Consider the following 24095-nt stretch of genomic DNA (forward strand, 5'->3'; position numbering starts at 1 on the left):
ATCACGCAGCTTAATCACAACATGCCTGCAGATAAGGCAAATTCGAAACCTCACACACGACTATCTTGCAAACTTTAAGGTTGCTGTGTGCGGTATCTCTCCTGCGACGAAGCGTTTGCAAATATTTTCGAAGACCTGAACATTATACTCCATCAACAAGATGCCATTTTGACATGGGATTTTCAATATTTGTAAAAATTAATTTGCTTTATTTATCTTCAATTAACACAAATATGCAGCGACCGTTTTCGTCTTTCGAATGCATACGAAGGCACGCTTCTTGGGAAGCTTCTATGGTGCTTCTGTTCATGCAAGGACGCAGTTAATTAAGTCAGCTCAATTTTTCGCAACAATGAACAATAGCGCTGGGCGTCTAGTCCGACATCTAATCACGCTATTCACTCGAGTTGCTATGGTAACGTAACGGCAGCTGGTTGTTGGTACCATCCCGCTGCGGCAGTAACTTTAAACTTGCCTAACTAAATTAACCTATAGCATCAACCATTATCGGCCTTGTGTTTGGCAATTTCCGCAACCTGTAACCGCAAATTCAATTAACTTCGCAACGAATATCAATTAAAGTCAATTATTAGATCATAATGTGAATCATTGGTACGCTTAACCTAAATGACAAGCAATGATATTCGCACTAACAATAGGTCTTCAGGAGGGCACCGCGGAAATTGGTTTGCATTTATACAGATCGACTTAGCCGCAAGTCTTTATACTTACGCCTGTATTCTGAAAGCTCACTCACACTCGACTCACACTTACTCACACTTCAAATAAGAGCTTCTTTTCAACATTTTATCTAAAATCTTCCCATTAGTTAAAGATCATTCAAAGGACTTATCTTATTCATCCCAACACAATCTCTATACGTCACACTCAGTGAGTGAGAGTGAGATTTTTGAATATACAGGCGTTTCACTTCAAAATAATTTAGAGAGCAAAAAGATTTATAACAAAATATGTCATGCACACGGTATATAACACAAGGCAAATCGTACAACCTTGTGTATTATAACTTTGTGAACTATATACCATATAATAACCTTGTGTATTATATACTTTATATTAAATCTCAAAATGGCAATCTCATAGCTGCCATATTTTTTTTAACGAGCTTTCAAAATATTGCGGAGTACGTATTCAGAGGCAAATTTGTTTCAACTTATGCCGTAGAATTTTCATATAGAGCAAAACTGAAATGCACAATTGTGAATCATGCAAGCATACAGTGAGTTTTACGAGTTAAAATTTCATAAATTGAACGCTGCCTATATTTAACATCTTTTTATCGGCGCCTCTTTTTACCAGCATGCGTTTGTAACAAATTGCAAGTGGGTGACACCCGTAACAACTTGATAAATGAACAATATTTGGGAGGAAAAAAAACTATAGTATAAAGAAAGAAAACTCTCATCAGTGAGTGAACTGGTGCATATAGACCGCGTTGCAAAACTGGTAAAATTGGTTAATTTATGACATATTTACCATTGAGAGCCAATTGAATGGGTCATCCAAAAGAGACAAAGTTATTTTTTGATATTTTTGTCATAATGCGAACAAAGACAAAACTAATAAAGGAAACATTATATTTTGCTTCGATTACTTTTATTAGGTTCTTCAGTTCAGAAATGTTCACCTTGATACAAGGAAGCTTAATGAAGTAAAGGTTATCAACAATCCTGTTTTAAAACCTCAATCTAATAAAACGCTATTGCTATTTACAAGTGTACAAATTCTGGCCAATCAACGAGCCAATCTGTCTCTATAATTCCAACTAAGAACCCTGAAAAGGTTCAGATATTTAATTCTAGTTTGTATAACATACAGGTATTTCTACAACGTCGATATCGATATCCCCGGATTCCGTCACTTCGGGCATAAGTTCGTTAAAATGAAAATTATCATACTATGGCTGGAGCTTTAAGAACGAGAAAATGGCCAAATTTTTAGACGACGTATCACTACTTACAATGAACCTTTTCGGCAATTACGTCCAAACATTATCGTTTGAAATTTAGAACCACCTTATATGAGACTTCGTATTTTATTCTCACAAGCTATGCATGTGCAAAGCTTCTTCAATATTTTGACAAATAAATGTGGAAAGAAGTCGTAATACTAAAACGAGGCTGGAGGCCAGACCTAAGGCGTAATGGCTTATTTTAACATTTATATGTCAAAATGAAAAATTTTTTTTCATGCACTTGTTGAGGAAGAGTAAAACTTAACATCCATCTCATTTAAGGTGGTTCTAAATTTAAAACGATGAAAATGTGACGTAATTTCCGAAAAAGTCTATAGGCAAGTCACCTCTCTAAGGCAACTCTAATACAGAACATATGAATTTGGACATCGGTCCTCACAGAATAAAGAAAGAGTTTAGACATAGTTTTTGTGCGTTGGCAAAGAGATGAAGCGCCTGTTGGCTTTTAGGTCGAACAAGTTTCCTTGCTATAATGGGATAAAATCTTGACCATTTTCCTGTTCTTACTCGCCGAACATGCTAGCTATATACTAATTATGCGCTTTCACATACATCCAGTAATCAAGAAGGGGTGAATACGCGAGTTAACTGAAACCGATGGTGAAGACGTTGCCACGGTAATTATCATCTTTGGAATAACACCACACTTGGGGAAAATGTTTACAATAGTTTGTTCAGAGAATTAAACCGAGTTTTACCAGAAAACTTTGCATGAAAGACTAACTCTACGCATGGTTACCAGATAATAAGCAACAGTACATATGCACGAAAGAGACGAACCTAACCTAGTTTAACACAAAACAACAATACTTTCAACGTTTAATATAAACAACATTCGCGAAGAATGCGTTTGCAACTATTTTTAAAGCCCGTTCGGTGTTTTCTGAAAACGAAAACTAAAGAACTGCTACGTCTGTAACTGAAGAATCTTTTACGGTCAGGCACAAACGAGTTCAAACGAAGACGTCATATACAACTACGGCGTCGAAAAACCAAGCAGCAGAGGTTTCTTTTTCCGAAAGTATCTTGAACGATTTCATTAAGTGTAGAAACTGTGAAATTCGGAACAAATAATCGAAACGATACACAGTAAAGTTTTTTTTCGAAGTATACACTTTCCCTAAAGTTTTTGTGCTATAACTGCACCTGTTGTTCGAAAAATATTTATACCTCTAAAATCCTCATTTGCTAAGAATCTCTTGGTTGTAGTTGATGACGTCATCGAGAAGTCCATATTTGGAAACGAAGAAGTCACGAGAGCATACGGCTACATTTTGTTATGTTATCGTTAAATGTTCAGAAAATACCCGCTTGACTTGTTTGGTCTGTCTCAAACGTCGCGCCTCTATTGTACCGACGGGATTAAAACAATAAATAATTAGTTGAGTTGGCTCGTGTGTTGTAGTTTATGAGTTCGGAACAATGGGATGCGCGATCTTTGAAACAGGCTTTGAACAGCCCAACAAGTTAAGTCAAAAAAGACCGGAATTAAACACTGGAATTAAGTAAACGCATCATTCATTACATAGACTTTTATACAAAGTGTGCGTTATGACGGACAAAGCATGTTTCTGATTGGCCAATGCGTCCAGTTGACCATTCAGAAACATACTTCATCTCCAAAATAACTGGGGCCGGTTGTACGTAGATAGCGTTATCCAGGGATGGGGATTGTTTTCAGCCGTTCTAAAAATGCTGGAAAAGCAAAATACAGCTTCGGAGCAAGCAAATATTGAAGAGAATCCCAGTTTAAGAATCATGCGAGGTTTATTCAATCTTTAATCATCTTAATGCGATTAAAACACCACTATCTGGGGCCGGATGTATAGAAAAGACTGTTAACTTTTAACTATAGTTAGTGGCAGAACTGACCAATCAGAGTCGTGTATATCTGAACTACGATTCAACTACACAAAATGTAGTTAAGAGTTTTATACAACCGGCCCCAGATGGATAACGCTATCAAGCTTTCGCACAACCGACCACAGAAGATAATCCTAGGGTAGCCGTATGCGGTTCTCGTAATCTTCGATCCATCGTGCGTTGCACCTTTATATACAACTACGAATTATAGTTTCTGTTAGCTTATAATATAAAAAATATATATAATGTATATACTTTGATATAATCAAGGGCATAGTGAACGATATAAATCGAGTTAATAGACAAATGACTCCAAAAGCTACAAGCTTTATATATTTCATTGAGGTGATTACATGGAAACGCCGATATTAGAGGAAACCTTTTCAACCGTTTAAAGATAAAACATGTATATACCAGCCTAGCATTAGTTGGGGTACACCAAGAAATATGGATCCCCGAGAAGATGGGCAACCCTGGAAAACGATCATTCATAAATTGGTAGATCGGAATGAGGTCACCCCACGTTTTTTCACTGCTCCCATGTAATCATGCCCCCAATAATAACAGAATCATTCAAACCCTTCTGATTTACTGCCGTGCTGGCTCTATATGCTTGTCATACGACGCGCATTTCGATTGTCTATCCGCGACGCGTCGCCAAAGAAAGAGCGATCTGCGCGTTATGTATTTAATCACCTTGTGGTGTACTCTACGTCCTACAATATGTTAGGCGACAAAAACCTGCTTGGCAGGGTACAAACGGAGGCCTTTGATGCTCGCGGTACTTACTATCACCATTACCTGTCTGACTGTCACTTGTCCATAGATACGATGGAAATTCTCATCCAGGTCGAATGTGCGCACTTACATTGCCCGCAGGCGACGCAAAATCACCCTCTCATAGCTTAAATGCTCCGAAAAAAGTGGAGTCGTCGTTCGTATTGATGAGATTGCCCAGTTTCTTCTGGACGGCAACGTACAACGAGTCCCCTTTCCTTAAACGGTGAACGCCACTCGTGAACGACGTGAAAAATCCGGAGTGTTTCCCCTCGAATCCGTTCGAATTGACGGCTCTCAGAAGCAACGACTGCGTCGAACCGGATTGTTTGAACACGAAGTGTATCATGTATCTCAGGTCGTCCGAAGTGAGCTTCTTTTTCAAGTTTGAACCGGTCGCTGGAAGCTGGAAGTACACCTGACTGTATATAAAATAGTTTCCCGTTTCGGTTACGTTAATGAAACGAGGCTCCGAATCAGTGGTCGTCATTCCTGGACTCGCTTGCGTATATCTGCCCTTCTTCGCCCAGACATCGAGTAGTTCTGAAATGAATACGGTATGGAATACATATTACTGCAGTATATAGACCTTTCACATTTTCACTGTTTTCGATAACTTTGGCGCACTTTAAATAGGATGTTGTTTTAGCTTTTTGAAAAGACGCAACGCTAAAAGCAGGTGTTTTGCATCTTTTCCAGGTATATAATCTATATCCTAAAACCAATCCACTTTAAGGTGGTTTTAGAATTGGAAACAGCGACGTTAGTATATAGCTATATATGTATAATTACTGTAAAGTCTAATCAGTTTCGGTTTCTAAAAAATTTAGACTATCACTTTCTAAATCAGTGCTAGCAATATGAATGGCGGGGATCTGAATGATCCGGGGATCCGGCGATTGTCATCAAAAAACACATATGACCTCTATGAAGAAATATTTTAAGAAAATTACCGTATTGTGGCATCCCTTTTAATTCGCTAAAAGCCGTTAAATGTGCGACAGGGCGTTCTTTTTTAACCTGCAAGACAAACATTTGAAACCTTAGATACAGGAAAATCACGCTCTGTTGAAACTTGATATGAATCGAAGAGACGTTAAGGGAATTGAAGAGGCAAACATGGCCTTTATTTATTACCGTTCGAAATAACGAGGTCATATTACAGGCCTCGCACTTTCCTGGTTCGCCTTTTTGACCTTGGATACCTGGATCTCCCACCAAACCTTGGGGACCAGGTGCGCCTTTCGGTCCCAGTTTTCCAGCTGGACCTAAAATATGCACACGGATCGTCAGCGAGTGAATTTAAGAACATGCATGAGCATGGTTTGAAACATAAAACATCGATTAGCGTCAACCGACATGTGATTTCTGCTTACACATAAAATGAATTGACTCGGAGCTTATGGAGTTTATATACTGCAGATGGACATTAATTTTTGTTCAATACACAGGTTGTATAAAAAAGACAACCATGCACTTGGTATAAATATGCACTTTGCGAGCTACACAATTAGAAGTACTATTGTACTGTAATATAATATGAATATTAAGCCTTTTTTGATACACCCTGAAAAATTACTATATACAATCACGCTAAGTCAGTATACTGCAATGCTGGAGACTTTATGCCAACGTGATCTTGGTTGGCGACCAAGAAACTCGCGAGAGATTTATATCTGTGAATGTTTTTAAGCTAAAATCGTTTTAACTTGGATCGGAATTGGCAAAGGTTCTTTATAGCAAAGGGACTGATCGGTGATACAAATTGCGCCCGGTGGAATACGGGCTTTAAAACCCTATACTATACATGAGTTAATTAGAACATAAAACACATATCGCATAATGTATACAAGTACACTGAAGCTACCATGGGTTGCATGATGCGATGCTATATAAGTATTTTGTTTTTCAAAAATTAGATTTTTTGCTTATCCTGTTAGCCAAAACTTGCACGCTATATATTTATACCAACTCACATGCGTTCTTTCTTATAATCCTAGAAAATATGTACTTAAATCCTGGTACGATGAAAGATGCAATATACTTCCAAGACTCATTTATCAAAGTTCTATCGATGTAAGTAACTTTATACAAAGACCTTTGGTGCATTAACCTCGTGACGCTCTGCGGTAATTCTGACAAATTGTCAACGGTTCGAAAGTTGAGATGTATAGTCAAGCGGTGGGTCGATCGTTTTGGGGTTAAAAAAACGCCGTAAACTGGAGAACACAGGGGGATGAAATGTTATACGGACTTTTTTGGCTTCTGTTTTATCAAGCAAAGCTTAAAATAAGTCTATTTAAGTTACTTGAAATAATGTTATGATTCGAGAAGAGATTTACTTACGAAGATGGTCAAGCCATCTGCGCTGCGCAAGGACATGCAGGAACAAATAAAACAAAACATGAGCAAAGGAATCTAGAAGATATATTCCTTGATCATTTGTAGACGACTCATGTGTGAAATATAGAAGCAGCAATCGCCACTTGATCCGATACGATTTTCAAAACATCAAAACGGTTAAACGTACCTGTGTTACCGGTGTCACCTAAAAATAAGAGAGAAAAACAAAAATTAGCATACATGCTCTCCAACGAGATCTTTTGATTGGCAAGGAAAAACGGGGAATGTTTACCGCAACGGTATTTTAAAAAGGAACCAAAACATATTCTTTAAGGAAATTGTACTTCAGAAGATAGACAGTATAATTCCAGCCTAAACCCCAAATATACAGATAATTTAAACCATGACAGTTTGATGTGCGTGCATGGTGGCTAAATTTTCTTGGCAGAACGAGAGGGAACCGGATACGAAAACAAAAAAGTAGTTTTATAACTAGCGTAGAATATGAAAGAGCATAATTATCCCAATGTCCCTGAAGTCTAAAATAATTTCTGTGGCCGAGACGGTACAGTTAGCATTAATGTCACACGATATCTAATACAAATATGTATAACAAAAACCTATTACAGAGCGTGGGGTCAGGATAATTAATAATTAATACCATGGGCCATGCATGGTATTAATTGAATATGCAATGTCACGAAGGTGTGGATGTAAGGTGTGAGTAAAAAAAGAATGGCGGACTCAAATTTGTTAATCAGAGAAACGCCGCAATAGCAGAGTTGATAATCGAGGATATTATGTCTAGCGACAAGTTTAATGACGTTATATATATTGAGCAATTCGTGACCTTTTACTGCGCGTCCTTGGTCACCGGGATCGTTGAACTTGAAACGATCGTTATGCTGATATTATCAATTCCTTTTTTATCTAGAAACGTAACTGGCCTGATTACATAGTATAACGTCTGTCCGTACTCTGCTTGCTAAATGCGACAAACATGCAGATTACAGCGAAACTAAACAGTCCCGCCCAAATAGTGTTGCACGTTACTGCATGGAGGTCACGCTGTTCTTATTCTCCATTTGGCAATATGGCGTTCCTTTTCTATGCTGATCATAAATGAAACTAGCATAAACAAACACATCATTTTGCACATTTTTGAATCTATTCACATTTGGCGAGAAGCCAATTGTATATCGAAATTTCTTAGAATTAACACCCACACGCGTGGAAATAACGACGTGTCAGCTTCCGTTTCCTCGCAAATTAATTTCTAAATATCGGAGAAAATATCCGAAAATAAACAATTTACAATTCCTATTGCTTCTCTCATGTAATCTCAGTATCGAAGTATCCGCAAGAGAAAATTATCATTTAATTAATATCCGTATGAAAATGTACCAGCAGGTATAGACCATAAAAAATCTAATATGCTGTCGCCCTAGCTATAGTTGTATGTTTTTAGCAACAGCTATATAGTACGCGACTTCTCGTTCGCCAAAAGCCACAAGACCCGGTCTTATATCAGTGATAAATTTTCAAACATATCTCCCGGCAAAATATATTTAAACAAAATGGCGCCATTGGCAGACAATTGTCGCGATTGGAGTTTGATAGCACGACAGATTTGAACCGTCTTTGCGAATTATAGAATGTAATTACGTAGGTGGTAGATTAGTATTTCACCAACCTTTTGAACCCTTTTGACCACTCGCACCTTTAGCTCCTATGAAACACGAAAAACAGTGTTAATGTATGTGCTTGAAATATTACAGTTTTTATAAAAGGCGGATTTTCCCTTTTTTGCCTATGAAAATGCCGAAAGATCTGCAACCAAGTGCGTCATTGGAAAGCTGGCATAAAAAATTCATATTGAGGGGAGATGAAATTTATATTGGACTATGCATGGTCTGGATTTATTTCGCCATAATAATGAGCATTAAATTCTAAAATTTCTCACACAGGGCATGCCCTTAATCACACAGTAGATGAAAATATTAATATAAAAACCTGTCAGTATATTGTACGGGAACTAGCGCTAGCCAGAATCCGACTTGAACGATTGTTTAACAACCTTAATAACAACACGACCTCCGAGATATAAATGCTACGAAAAGCCTATTGAAGAATTCGATAGGTCATTAAAAAAAGTTTCCTACCAAATCGTGCATGCATGTAAACATTAAATTTTCGGTTTCCCCACACGGTTTAAAATGTATGCTTTAAAACTTGTTTACATCCAAAATCCCAAACCTTTGCCCGCAGAAGAATACCGAATTTTTGCGCGATGAAAAATTACGACTGATAGGGACACACAACTCAATTAACACCTCTACTTAGGTTTTAACAGGATATAATTAAAGGAAATCATCAATTAGTAAAGCAATTACGGTGTACAAGATGGCCGGAGAGTTAAAAAACCCATCCAACTTACTAAAATATCTTGCTTGAATGAACCACTGTAATATAGTTTTGCAAAAATTGAGATGGTGACTGATATGCATCCATATAGAAATACCACAGTAAAATACGACAGCATGAGAACTTGCACGCTCTCAAATTAAGGCGTTACTTTGCGTAAGGAACTTTGTCATTTAATCTTAGTGCATTTGAAAAAAGTTTTGGAATTCGATATGAACTGATCACAAGGAGTGGTAACACAGAGGCAATAAAATTTGTCGGCGATGAAGTAATCGTTTTAAATAGTCACACAGTTTTGGTGGGGGTATAATAGTAACACACACTATGGTTCGTGATTAAATTATTGATTAAATTATTTGACAAAATGAACAAGCTCGTTGTTTAAGGAGCATATTATAATATATACTGATATATAGTCGCATGGACAATGTTAGCCTGTTATTGGGTAATGTTTGCGACATAGTGGCAATGGCCTCCCAGTTCAAGAACCTGCGATTTCCAATATTTGTGGACAACATTGAGGAAATGGTATGTCTGTGAGAAAGGAATAGAATCGACCCCCCGGAATCCTGTGACTAAAATATGAAGCAGGCGTTATTTACTTTGCAAAACATGCTTTATGTAAACTTCTATCCTAATGACGCATGGTTGATAATAATTTAAAATCGTACTGCATGGAAGCGTAGAATCGCTTTTGCTCCCATGGTCATTTATTAAGGCTGGTTCGCATTTAGTAACAACCTAAACAAACAAAAAACATTGTCCTTTCCTGTTTGAGAACAAATATTTGCACTTCTGGGCCAGCTTCGCAAATATCATTACGAGGCTTTTATATATGATGTGGTCTTTCTGCGTGGGAAAAATATGACTGATCTGGTGTGCAATAAAATGAAATTCGAACGTAATCATTTCACGATATTGTTTACATTAATTCCGTTAACGAGTTTATGCCGTGTATAACTAAGTAGCTTTGCAATAATCCTTTTGGGCCGTTGTCCAGGCGTTAAGAGTTAGGTAAACATGAAATCTCCTCCATATGACTTAAATATTGAATAGATGTTGCCTTCCTTCCTTTATGAAAAAATTATGAGTTTGCAAGATGACCTAGGAAACGTTAACGAGGTTCGTCCAGACTATGGCGAGAAAAATCTCGAAATGCTCATGATTTTAAATGCATAACGGATGAGTATTTGTTTTCTCTTTAGTGTATATTTTTCAACCTCAATAATGAATGGGTATTTCAAGTCAGACGAAGGTCCAGACAAAGTCTAATATAATGTCGATACATATATAGGCATTGCATCTTCTATTATTTGTTCATACGACAAGAAAAGTCAAAAGCTTAGCCGTAGCACCATAATGGTGGCCATGCACTTTTTTCGCTTGCATGGTCTACATGAAAATTTGCTTGACATATGTTGCGGCCGTGTACTTTTTCTCTCTAATCGCATATGCCCTTTTGGGTACAAACTCGTCATGGAAGACTGGCTTTTTTAGGCCATCTGGACATAAAATTCAGAGTCGATCAAATCAGCAATATTTATTTAAGTAGCTTCATTTATTTATTTGTTTCCATATACTAATATAGAGCCTGATAAATATGGCCAATAGATTTACTATATGTGGCGTTTTCAAATCTTTCTAAGGAAAACAGTTTCGCTCAGTCTCGGTCCTGAATTTTATCACATTTATTGCATTGCATTTTCGTAACTTTGGCGCCGGTGTAGGTAATATAAACCAAATTAACATTTAAGTGAAGAAATTCATTTAAAAATGCAATGCCGACCTCTATATCGATATACTTTGTTATCAGACTAGTCTAGTATTTCATTATTTCAACACAATAGATACGTATATAATGAAATGAAAATGGTATTATGGCACCCCACTGTATAGTCAACATAATAGAACATTGTGAATCGAACCCTTGCTTTACCGCCTTATAAAACAAGCAAACAATGACCATTTAGGTACTGACACACATCCCTTAATTTAAAACATTGACAATCGATTACTTACATATTATATATAATCATTCTTCGGGTGCACGTCTGAACTCTGTGAAATCCCATATCTTACATAGAGATAAACTGAATCGTATTCCAAAAATTAAATGGTGAAATATGAAAATTGATTCAAGTTCATTGCCATTCTATAAATTTGCTTCATTCCGGTTCTTTATGGATGGTATTCCAAACACGGGCATTGAAATATTTGAAATATGTTACCTTAATTATGAAGATGGTAGCCTTGGTTATTTCAGTCGAAGGTGAAGTAGAAATGAGGCTTTGGGGTGAGTCCATTTAAGACGCGAAAACGGGAATCACGAATTGGAAAATTTTATATTAATGAATTCTTACAACAGTTATTGCGGCGAAACTGTTATATATTTCCATCTCTATTAGGAGGCGTACCTCATGCAGACACGTCTTTCAAAATTGTATAGCATATTTACACCAAGCTCTATAATTTCGGTTAATGCTATACATGCAGTTGCATGGGGTATTCAAATACTTGCGTTAATTTCGTATAAGATATTTCCCGAATGTTATCCACATTTTACCCGATGCTAGAATGACGAAAGATTGGTACAAATTTTCGAATTTTCTTTTTCAAATTGCAAACTGTTCATAGTTAGATGATAAAGCAAAAATCCTTTCCTATATAGACCTATGTGTGATTCGCTAAACATACATAATGTGGCTTTCGTCGAATTTTTAGATCGTATATAGTTATGTGATACATTTAAAATTCTACTACATGTCATACAAAGAAGCCGAACAGGCGCGACGTTTGCTGAAATGACATTGCGACCGGCCTTTTCGAGATTTCCTAAAAGGCGCAGTAGGGTCCTTTCATCAAATCAATATTTTTGTCTAAAGTTTTTGTCTAAGGTGATGATTAAATCCCACCAAGAACTGTCTTGAAAGACACACATGCATGGGGGATATTTATAATTCGTTAAATGTCCGCTTAGATCTGGCTGTGTGACACATAGAAAAAATGATAGGTGGCTCATGGTGGCTTAGTTGAATTTCCATACTTCACATTTTGTGGAATGTAAAGAATACGAATATTTTATGCTTTTTCCACATACTCATATGCATAAAACGACCATAGCAACCTTTAGCTTCTGTTTTTGCCGTTTTGAAAGAGCTAGTACCCATAAAAAGCATCAATATTCGCCATTCGTCAGTAATTAAAATATTCAAAAGCCACGATGCAAACGAGCATCTGTACAGATGGAGACGATTGCTGCATGTATTTTTACACGGTTTTTCTAATCAAGCGACAATCATGACACCCTATACAGACCGACAGAAAAGGTATAAAGAGAAAAATGCATTGATATACCAACCTTCCTGTCCTCTCCTTCCTGCAATAAGAAAAGAACAATACTAAGAACGGTAAGAAAAGTCTCATGCAGGGTGCAGTATACGTCAACCACTATACAGTGCGGCAAAAAATGACAGTACACGAATCAGCAGCCATTGATATAGCAGTGACCCTTTACTTTTCCATCATTCCTCCACTTATAATATTAATTCTTATTCATCAGATCACGAGTGCGATCATGCAAAGGATCATCAGAACCTAATATCTGCCAATATGCATAAATGTCTGCCAAAATTGAAAAATCACAAAGCACCTATATATACGCTAAAATACTCCCACAAAACGTGGGAAAATTTATATGCCTTAATTAGTTACATTGTTGTTTGAAAAGTGCAGCATTTAGTACATGTTTACCGGTCCGGAATTGTCACATAGTATAGGCCCTGTATAAAATTTGCAAAAGCTATTGTCTGTGATGTTTTTAATCAAAAACAAATCACAGGAAGAAGGGCACAAAAGCTTAATTAGCGGCATTAGAAATGTAAACGAGTCAGTAAGTGATTTTAGCATTGCGCAGTTCCGTGCAAAAATGTTACAATGTCGTAAAAATGTTAAACGTGTATTAATAAAGTGATAATTGAAGCTCACGGCGAAAATGGTGCTCTTTTAGTCGAAATTAACTTCATTCAGTACCAGGTGAAGTTGTTTTGAAATTTAGTTTCGCTAAACTCCTATCATTGTCATTCTCTTTGTCGCTAGACGAGGTTAGTGTCTTCAGCTATATGTGTACAGTATTTGTGCTTTTGAAAGATGCAATATAAAATATCGGGACGTGAGAAACACGCACTCTACATACTCGCTAATTATCATCAATCCTCTCAATTCAATTGCAATTAAAACCTTTCATATAGCGGAAACATCAACTGCTGGATTTGTCAAATCTATTTGCATTATTTATAGTCTCCTTTTAACTGCTTACACCTCTCGTCTGTATTGGTACTTGTGCAATCTTCATGACAATTCATCCTGTTATTTTATTTGTTTGGGCGTGTTTTGATACTGCATACATGAATACGTTAACTATGGTTGTGCGTTTTGAAACACTCTTAATTTGAAAGCTATCAAATTTCACAATATCACATTGTATACAGGGAATATGTCGCCCAAATGCCTGTACATGCGAATCGTATCATATGGGGAGTTTATTTAGACGTTTATTTAATCCGCTAGCTAGCTTCCACGACGAATTACAATGGTGCTAATTAGTTCAGATTAAAAATGCGATAAATATTGGTAAATATTCGTTAGAACAAAAATTCTTATAAACACGCGAAAGGCTAAAACGCCGACAAATGATTGTTTTCCAAGTGTTCAAAAGCGTCATATAATTACATGCTAATTTTTGTCTGCGTCGATGCACGTCCTGTTATATACAGAGTCAAAGTTAATTATAAACCAACAACAGCTGTTTGTTATTATCACCCCAAACTAATCTTGTTCGCATGAATCTACGAACATGTACTTTAGACGTAAAACTAAAAGCTAAAAGTGTGTTCCACCGACAAAATGTAGCACATTCTAAATGACTCTATCAGATTACATTTGTTAAACAAAGCAGGTTTTGATGAAAAGAAGTCGGGTTGTTTGTTGCCTTTTACATGCTTCGATATTAGCAGTTCAATATAATAATGGTTAAACATTTGCAATCAGGATGTAGAACTCATGTTGAGGGTTATCTAAGGGTGGTCTCTAAATGCTTTACATTCTTCCACTGTTCTAGTCTTTCTGTAAAACAGGCTTGTTCTCATTATCAAAAGGTAGAAGATGAAACGGAAAGAATTGTGATTTTCAGGAAGCGCGGAAATATTTTATGATATATACTATTCTATTTGTCTTCGCAGTTTCTCATCTCATATACGCACTTGATTGTGGTTGAACGGAACTCTTATATCAAATATCTTTGTTAAACATTTTCTTATAGTTGCGTGTCCGTCGCTAGGGAAAAAACCACCCACAAAAAAGCACATGCACGTAAGCCAATATAACCCTGGTGCGTGTGCTCTTACTGCCAGTTCAAACAGGATTTGGTGCTTGCATCGAAGGAAAGAACTGAGGTATCTTTGAATGCGCCGGCCTAAATGATAGGATGTTAGTTTACTCTGAACCCACGTAAATAAACTTCTTGCGTTCTAGCATCGTCCTCCAGGTACCAACGAAGATGAAGCATGTCATGCATTCGCCAGGGTTTCAACACACAAAGAGGTTTTGGCAAAACTTAATGACCGAAATTATCATGGTGCAAATGAGGAAATTTAACTGCATAATGAGATCAATGACGTGTAGCTTTGGGCAAGCCAACGATATTATTAGAAAAAATCATCATCAATCAATGCTATAGTTTATATCTAATATGTAGGCTATTATATCTAAGACACGTGTATGTCTTGCGCACTCGCGGAAAGGCGCCTCCTTAAATGTGCAGCGAGGTTTAGTAATACAATTCAAGCACTTGGTATCACATCGCGAATTCGAAATAGAGATATTGTTCGAAAAATGATTTTGGCAAATCACGCTTCTATAAAGATTTTTTTCTTAGCTACATGATATATAACATCGCCCACTGATAACTAAGATGAACAGCAAGCGAGTAACTGATAATTTCAACCGCGAATGAAATAATTTCAATCTGATAACGTTGAAAGTATTGTAGTTGATAAAGCAAAAATTACCTTTCGTCCCCTTTTCACCACGTAATCCTGTAAAAGAAAAAAAGTAGAGTGAATCATACTTCGCACATTCAGTGGCGTTTCTTATATGGCAGCTATTGTATTTATTAAAGTAGGGTCGTGACAAGCCCTAGCTAAAACAACGATGTTTGCGCCAAAAGTTTGTAAACTGTAGTTTTGCGTTTTTTAAATGATACTAAAATCAGTTAGACTGGAAAACTTGGGAGGCAGAGCAGAGCAGAGTAGACGCATTTCAGATAACCGGCTGTACGATCCCTCCCGAAATAAATTAAAATTCCTAGAAATTAAGAACACACGTATGACTTGTAATCTAAAATCTATCAGCACCTCTCATCTTGTGAACAGTTTCAACACCTGAAATGTATATTAGAACTATATCTAGACGAACACTCAACATCCAATCAAAAATGTATTATGAACTTGTCTTTCGTAATACAAAAATTATTGACAAATTTAATCAGATATAAACTCGAATTAAATCATTGAACTAAAGCATCTAAAGAACTTAGAATATTTACCTAACATGAAATTTGCTAAATTCAAGCTAATTGCCAATATTATGTTCTTGTAACTCACAGCCGGCTCATATAAATTCTGTTTTTGATAAATAACATTACCAGTTTACCCTGGTAATGCATGAATATGAGTCGAATCGTAGAGACAAAAATACTGTGGCTTTTTGGAGCTATATAAGATTGTTTTGTATTTCAATATTGACCAAGTGGGAGGAAATAATGACATTACAACAGTTTTTTTTCAGAAAACACGTGAAAGTAATGGTCTTTTTTAATCGCTCGATTAAATCTATAATGTGTCTGCTGATACGAATGAAATCCAGTTTTATATTTGAGCTCAGTGTTTAAGTCCGAAATCGTGAAGTATGAAAGAAAAAAAACAGTGAAACGGCGGAGGTGTCAAAATTAATGGATTTACTACATTTTAGACGGTAAGTGATTAGACTGTTTATTCAGTTTAGCAATCGACTCGTTGTTTATTCGATTTCCGTGTGATATTTGTAATGAGATTGCAGATAAAATATAACGAGAATTAAAATATTCGTCGTTTCATATATGTTCTAATCTCATGATTTGTGTTGCGTTTCATGCAAACGCTTAAAACATTATGTTCCAAGTGATTTATGTGCATTGTCGTCGTGGTTAGAATCATCATCAAGCGTAAAATTACAAGTTCAAAAAACATGTCCTTCAACTTGGCTTGGCTTTTGAGCTTTTCAATGAAAGGCGAAGGCGAATGTATGTTCGCCGGATTAAAACTCTTTTAATCATCAAGTAAATAAATATTGAATTTTGAAATACAAATAAACATCAACAAAGATGTTGTAACTTTTAAGACTATCAATTCACAAAATTCTGAATTGCAATTTGGGGTGGCCGTTGCTTCAGAATTGAGCATAACAAACACTTTCAAAGTCTCGATTACAGGCTTTTAGTTTATTTAATTACGAAAATCCAGCCAACGCAGAAACTGATAGTAATACTAATAGTATTTTCATTGCCTGTGGCCTGTAGGCATAGGGAAATGAGCATAAAGCCTGTGAAAAATTGACAAAATCTGTGTTAATACTTCCGCATTTTTGTCTATACAACGACCTGCAAACTGTGCTATCGTACAAACCGCAGTCATGAGCAGTTTAATAATCTATTTAATAAAGTCGACTTTAGCCTCGCTAGTCTTTGTTGTTGAAAATGCATTAAATTAAAAATGAGTTAAAATTGATGCACTCTTGAAAATCTAAGGAGCATAGGTAAAGATGTCAGTATCTGCACTTGTAATTGATCTCAAAAACATTGCAGCCATTGAAGATGAGAGGTAAATTTAATTGTACATTTGTGGTTTCTCAGGGAATGTAAGCCAATATATGTATACATTATTTATTTAATTATTGATCTGCAGCCATGTCTCCCACCCTGCAATACAACACCGAACAAAACGACTATTAGTCTAATATTTTGGTACTATCAAATATATAATTATAAATATTATAGCAAATACTATTAATAGGAATATAGACATGAGCATACAGAATAAATAAACACAATTAAATATGCAAAAGATTGTAAACGGAAACTCGTATTTTTCGGTTGAGTTGAATACTTTAAATACAATCTTCGGAAATAGGTTGTCTAAGAAACGCTCATGCATTGCTAAAAATGTAAAAAATACTTGCTGAAAATAATCAATATGCGTTGTTGCCTTAAAATCCATGATGGTGAGTTATTTTTTTGCAATTTACAAGTATTTAGATTTGGTAAACAAATATAGTACAAACAAATGTACAGTCACTGTGGCACAGTACTTGGTATTTGACTCAACCAGGTACTTGACTAAGACTACCCATGTTATAAAGAGAGAAGCTTGTTTGATTTCAGATTATAGCAGCTGCAATATAGTCGCTCAACATATGTCATGCATTGCAAGTTAGCAACCTAGGCATATAGTTGGTAACTTTCCACTACAAGCAACAATATAGAAATAATATAAGAATGTTATGCAATTAATTTCTTATGATCTTATATTTGTCTATTAAACGTTTATATACAGTATGCCTGGTTAATATAAAGCTAAATCAAAGCTAGGTTTCTCAACTTGAAAACCATAATTTCCTCAAATCTGTGGGTTTACTATTGAAGTAAAAATATGCCAAACAATTCACTCATCAATAGTTAGGCATAATTTCAATCACAATCAGTGCGAATCTACCTATGTACTCCACTGTTGAAAGTTGAAAATTTTATATCTGTTTAGGGAAAGTGACAATGAGTAATTTAAATTGTGTGGGTTGCCAACATTGTTAACAATTGAAGACTACTTCCTAATACTCAATATGGATTTCCTGTTAAGTCAGAAACCACTCCTAAGTTGTTAGTTGGAAACAATACAGGGAGGGCCCTAAACATGACATTTAAACATGACATTGTGATACATAAATTACAATTATATAGTTCAATATTAAGAGCAAGCACACATTTTGAAAAGCAACACTGACCAATCTTTTGGCTTATTAAACTAATTTCTGGAGCAATATTACTCCTGCACATCTAAAAAGCATATATCTTTATGGTTTGCAGTGCAAATATCAAAATAAATGTATCCTGCAATTTTGCAAGTATGGTGGTATCAAAGTTATCCCTTGTTTATGACTGCCTATTCATTGTGATAATGGAAAAAAAAACACTCTAAATAATGCTACCGTTAAGGCATTTTATTTCATTAATCAATAATGGTAGTATAAAAAACACTATTAATGACCAATTATTTCTACTTTACTCTGGAATATTAGATGCCTGTCAGCTGGATTATTGAGCCATAAAATTTGACTCTTTATTTTATATATATATATTAATATATATATATATATATATATATATATATATATATAACATTTATATACTAAAGGGAGAAATAATATTCTGTTCAAAAGGTCTTAGTCCCTTCCTTTTCTAAAGCACCCTCCCACACAATGAATTTATATGCATATTAAAATTTGTGAGACAACTGTTCACTCCACATGACAAGGGTGCATAATTTGCTGGAGAAATACCTAATGGTTTACGATTGTCAAAAGCATTTAGTTGACAGAAATGGAAAAATAACCTAAATTAATGCAGCTCAGTCACTATAGTAAACAGGATGCCTGCCAGTCAACAGTATGGATAATGAATTAACTCAAACTATTTGACAGCATAGACGAAGGGCAGATCCTATAACATTCATCGCGTTCAAATACAACATATAATATATATAAATATGTATATAGAGAGAGAGAATACAAGGACAGTTAAACTGTAGTGAAAGTACGTTTAAAATAAAAAAGATTGTTGATGTGATACATGGCGAACCTTCAGACAATGCAAACATTCTCGCCAAAAATAATACAGATAAAGGTCGCAACTCAAGGGCGATGTAAGATAAAACGTATTTGCATACATACGTTTCGTACTTATCAACTTGCCACGAGCCTAAATAACTAAATAGCCCTTGGTATGCACGAGCGTTGGCCCGGATGCTGAACTAGCCGCAGCTATAAATTGGTATTGTAAAACTGTATCGGTTTAGCGCGCCTTAATACTTCAATGACCAAATAAACGACTATCATTTGTGCTAGCGAAAAGTGAACGTAGTAATCAGATTTGCGAGAAATTTGACTCCAGATGCGTTGGAGCTTTCGCGGGTTCACTCACTTTAGGATCAATGAAGAGATAACATCTTATGTTTGATAAATGTCTATGTGACGATTATTAATATGAAGCAATGCTCTTGGGCTCGGGTTAAATAAATAGCTATAGAGCCACGGCATAAAAATCCCGCGGTCACCTTTCAATTTACTATCCAAAACGGACTGATGATTTTAATTAGCAGCCGACGTGCAGTGCCGTTTTACTAACAATCAAGCGAAGGAACTCAAACGTGGTACCAAATGGCGCTTTGAACCCAACTGTAATACCGTTATGAAAAGAAATAGTCTATATTTATATAAAACACTGGGTGGCACGCACGGCGCCCTATACGCGATGAACAGCAGCGATTTAGATTTGCAATTGCATGCAGGATGTCGCTCTAGTGCAGCTCTCGACAAACTATTGCGTTTTAAAGGATGCAAAGCGTCGCGCGTCGAAAAACGTCGCTTACAAAACGCTCGAGTTCACGCGAACATGACAAAATGTAGCAAATGAGCAAGTGGGAACAAAATGAATCCGATTTCGAACGACACTTTTGCTACAATTTGCAAATATGTTGCAATGACGATGAGGAATCTCTTGTGACTTACAAGTATTTGTTCGACAGCGATTGGGCCGTGATATTTCGCAGGCCGCGACGAACCTGCAGTAGAGAGTCGTTTGCGAACACGGAAGCTCCATGGCGCACACGTTTGCTATTGAAAAGCAAAATAATAGACGTTTTTGCTGCTAATCGGCGTTTGCCTTCCCAGCTCGTGAACTTCTTTGGACCGACTAGACGTTTGAAAGGATTTCAATACAGCATGGGGGAGGTGTGTGTGTGCCTCCTACAAGCTCGTGTCTACACTCTTATTATCTGATTTTAGCTTGTTCTCACTATTGTTTACGGGAAGAATCAATAGTTGAGATTCCAACGATATGCTTCGCTTCGTTTGTTATTTACCTACAGTGCATTTTGGCGAGCGCTCTCGCGATCGTTTAACAAATTTCGCTTCGTAAAATACGAATTATAAGCTCTGAAACAATTTCAAATGTGGCCTTAATAACTCACACAAATCCAAAACAAACTTGCCAGGCCCCATTTAATTCAATGCGAGCGAGCGGATTTAGAACCATAGTTCATAGTCATATAAATGGCCAATTACTCAGACCATGCCAATCGATCAATTCCAACCAACCACGCAGGAAATATAGCTCGGCTTGTATACGTTAAACCGGTCCGCACTTCACGGGCATTGGAGCACACAAACTACTGGCAAAACAGCTGCAGATCGAACGGTAATTTCACCTCGACGGACGATTTATTGACCAAACATATTAGACCTGATCGACGCTTGTGTGTACATGCCAAGGAATTAAAATCGTTAATCTTGCCAGCCTCTAATTGTGGGCTTTCATGCCGTAGAATAAACAATTTACGACTTGGTTGCGAAGATAGGCAAATGAGCAATTTATGAAAATATTAATAGGAGCAATATTAAACAGCTAAATACCTTGCGGTCCCCGACACTTGCACACATCCACATTCGTTGCAGTTGTCGTACGCGTCGGATTTTTCCTTAGGACTTGAGTAGGCGTCTCGATCTAAAAGATCACAAAAGGGCCTTCATTCAACGAAACGACGTACTTCAAAAACCCTACCCAGGCACACAAAAGCGACGACAAATTCCCGTTATCCTATCAAATATAACATATACTCTCATCCACAAGCGGCCACGAAGCGAGCGAATCCCGATGTATTGTTAATGTAACAAAATCGTATTCACAACGCCATTCGCAATATTTGGCATTCAAACGCTACGTACAACAACAAAATATTACCGATGGTTCCTGCTGTCGAGCAGTGCCTCTATAACCGCTATCTAACGGCGTAGTAGTGACTTGAACATTTTGTCCATCATTCCTTCCATATACTTCGGATGATTTAACTTTGTCCCTGCTCAAAAGCTCGTCGACTCGAGACAATTTCGAATTCACATTGTTTAACATAATAAATACTACGACAAATAACGCCGCGAAGATTACGTTCAATCCAATAGATACAAACAGTCCAATTTTCAGCGATGCCCGTCGATTCGATGGTCTATATTCGACCACCGTGTTTTTTTCGCTCTTGGCCGCACTGAGCTTCGTGATTTCACACGTTAAATCGTCATGAATGCCATCGTGTACGGTATCTCCCATTGCGAGTACGTAGCTGTAGTTTCATAAATATAAACGCTGGCTGCTTTTCACTCAAAGCATTTCCATGTTCCATGCGACGAGCCTGATTGCCGACGAAATGCGATCATTTGCCACGAAGGTCTCTGCCTTCGAGCGTGCTTACATCAAGGTAACGCTGCCAAGCCGCGCTAAACTTCTATTTGAAACAATAGTAAGCGATGGTGCCTTGCTCAAGCCTCAAGTCTATTCCTAGAAGATTTTCGCACGTGTATATTTTCGGGCACTAAGCACGATATAATTTCCTTAGCATTTAGAAACATATAAACTACTCGGGCCAATGACTGAGTGTTCGCGAAACCCATAATCGGCCATGATTGGCTTAGCGTTTGAATTGACTATTGCCTTTTAGGCCCATCGTCCAATCGCGTCGCACGTACCATGACGGTCAGGAGATATTTAATTTCCTCGTTTGTATTAAGATTGTTATTTTGCACTGGCGGCGCGGGGTACTATGTCCGTATTGTTGTTTGAGTAGGAGTATCAAGAAACATTGAAACGCAGTATTATGTTATGTTTGTTTGGCCTTCAAAAATAGTATGATTTCCCACACGGATACTTCACTGCGATCAAGCCTCAGTTCCTGAACATAAACAAAATAATATTTTTACGTGTATGCCGAATATACGACACAACTTCGTATTACGGCTTCTACAAGATTCTGCGGTGTTTGTTGCGGATTATTGGTGGTGTTATTATGAGGTTCAATCAGATCAACCAAGGTTTCATAATCGAAGTCATTGGTGCGTCGCGTTTCGCGACAGGAAATCTATTGAGGTGGCTATAAAGAGATGACACCCAAGGCAACAGTAGGTGAATCGTACTCGAAAACCTGGAAAGTCACAAAGAACGAAATGTGTCATCCTACCACCAATTCTAAACTCGCCATGTGCGCCGTCATTCACAGTGTGCCTCTTTACTCACGGTCAATATTCAGTTTGGGATTTTTTTCTCTCCGCACGCAGAACCCGTGTCCCCCCACCTAATTCCTGAGTACATGTGTAATCTTTCTGTTCTCTTTGTATTCGAAATAAAACATGAATTTTCGGTCGACTCACACTTTTGCTCTGGACCACTGGTATAAAAAGGGCTTTAATTTTAGGGCTATCCCACGGGCCTTCGCTCTGGACAACAGACATCCTCTAGCCGATATTAATCCTAATACTAACTCTATAACAATAATTTAACCAGTTTCATCAGTTTAGTCAGTTCAAAAGCGTTCGATCGTTAGTCAGTGCGTTTTTCAGTATTTTGGGCAAATGTATACTAGCTTAACACGGAATACGGTGCTGTTTTTGAAACTGAACCTACTGAAAAATCTTATTTGGTGTAAAAATTCATGGCTTGGGCAAACGAAAAATCGGTTAAAATGAACAAAAAATGGCCTGAAATCTCCGGATTGTTGGTCGCCGAATAGCAGTCTTTTTGCCTCAGGCTGAGGTATGATGAAAATTCCCCACCACGAAGAGGAACTTATTATTCTTAAGGCTTATATATATATATATATATATATATATATATATATATATATAAAGATAAAATAGAATAAACTTGGTTTACTTCATAAGATTTTATTAACTACAAACTTGTTTCGTATGACAAGTAACGCTTGCCACACTCATCAGGTGAATTTTTAATACTAGCTCTATACTTTATTATATCGAGCACTCTACTCATATATGATTCTAAATGCATATTTGATATATATATATATATATATATATATATATATATATATATATATATATATAAATATATATATATATATTTATATATGGTAACTTTTGTCTAGCTAGTTAAAAGTGTTCAGTGGAAACGATATTAAATTCAAAGATAAAAAAGTCGCGCCCTGCTCCAAAATTGCATGGTTATCTTAGCAAAAATCATTCAGAATCACGGGGGCCTAAAATTAGAAAATTACACTTTGCCGTTTCGACGGATCGAAGGCAACCTTTCGTCGGGAGTGTTGTAATTTTGCATTTATAACTGTCATGACGTAGGGCCTCAAAAAATTCATTTTCTATAATTGTTTCTGTGTCCAGCGCTTACCGTCGTTGCAGGCTATACAGACAGACTGCTTAAAAAACGTAACGGAAATTAACTGGCTTTTATGCAGGATATATTAGATTTAATGATTTGATCTTCGCGTTATATATGAAAGAGCAGTTATTTAGTTTAATTCCAATTATA

General features: G+C 36.7%; 1 protein-coding gene across 1 annotated transcript; it reads right to left on the bottom strand.

The window, feature by feature from the left end:
* Positions 1-1608: 1608 nt before the first annotated feature.
* LOC114530843 (complement C1q subcomponent subunit A-like) lies at positions 1609-22162 on the bottom strand. The gene is made up of 9 exons (XM_028552438.1): positions 21507-22162; positions 21179-21269; positions 15469-15495; positions 12762-12779; positions 8673-8708; positions 7167-7184; positions 5774-5904; positions 5590-5656; positions 1609-5179 (listed from the first exon to the last, which is right to left on the bottom strand). Exons 1-9 carry the CDS (start codon positions 21867-21869, stop codon positions 4758-4760), a joined length of 1173 nt encoding a protein of 390 aa, XP_028408239.1. The 5' UTR covers positions 21870-22162; the 3' UTR covers positions 1609-4757.
* Between the last annotated feature and the right edge of the window lie 1933 nt (positions 22163-24095).

The sequence above is a fragment of the Dendronephthya gigantea genome, unplaced genomic scaffold (assembly GCF_004324835.1).
Source record: "Dendronephthya gigantea isolate DGI-Jeju-01 unplaced genomic scaffold, DenGig_1.0 000001F, whole genome shotgun sequence".
NCBI lineage: Eukaryota > Metazoa > Cnidaria > Anthozoa > Malacalcyonacea > Nephtheidae > Dendronephthya > Dendronephthya gigantea.

Excerpts from the sequence above, each read along its gene's own strand:
- LOC114530843 (XM_028552438.1), bottom strand. The coding sequence starts at position 21,869 with ATGGGAGATACCGTACACGATGGCATTCATGACGATTTAACGTGTGAA. Across the intron at positions 15,496-21,178 it reads CAAGTGTCGGGGACCGCAAG|GATTACGTGGTGAAAAGGGG; the intron begins GTATTTAGCTGT and ends TTTCTTTTACAG. Across the intron at positions 5,180-5,589 it reads AAAAGGGATGCCACAATACG|AACTACTCGATGTCTGGGCG; the intron begins GTAATTTTCTTA and ends TATTCATTTCAG.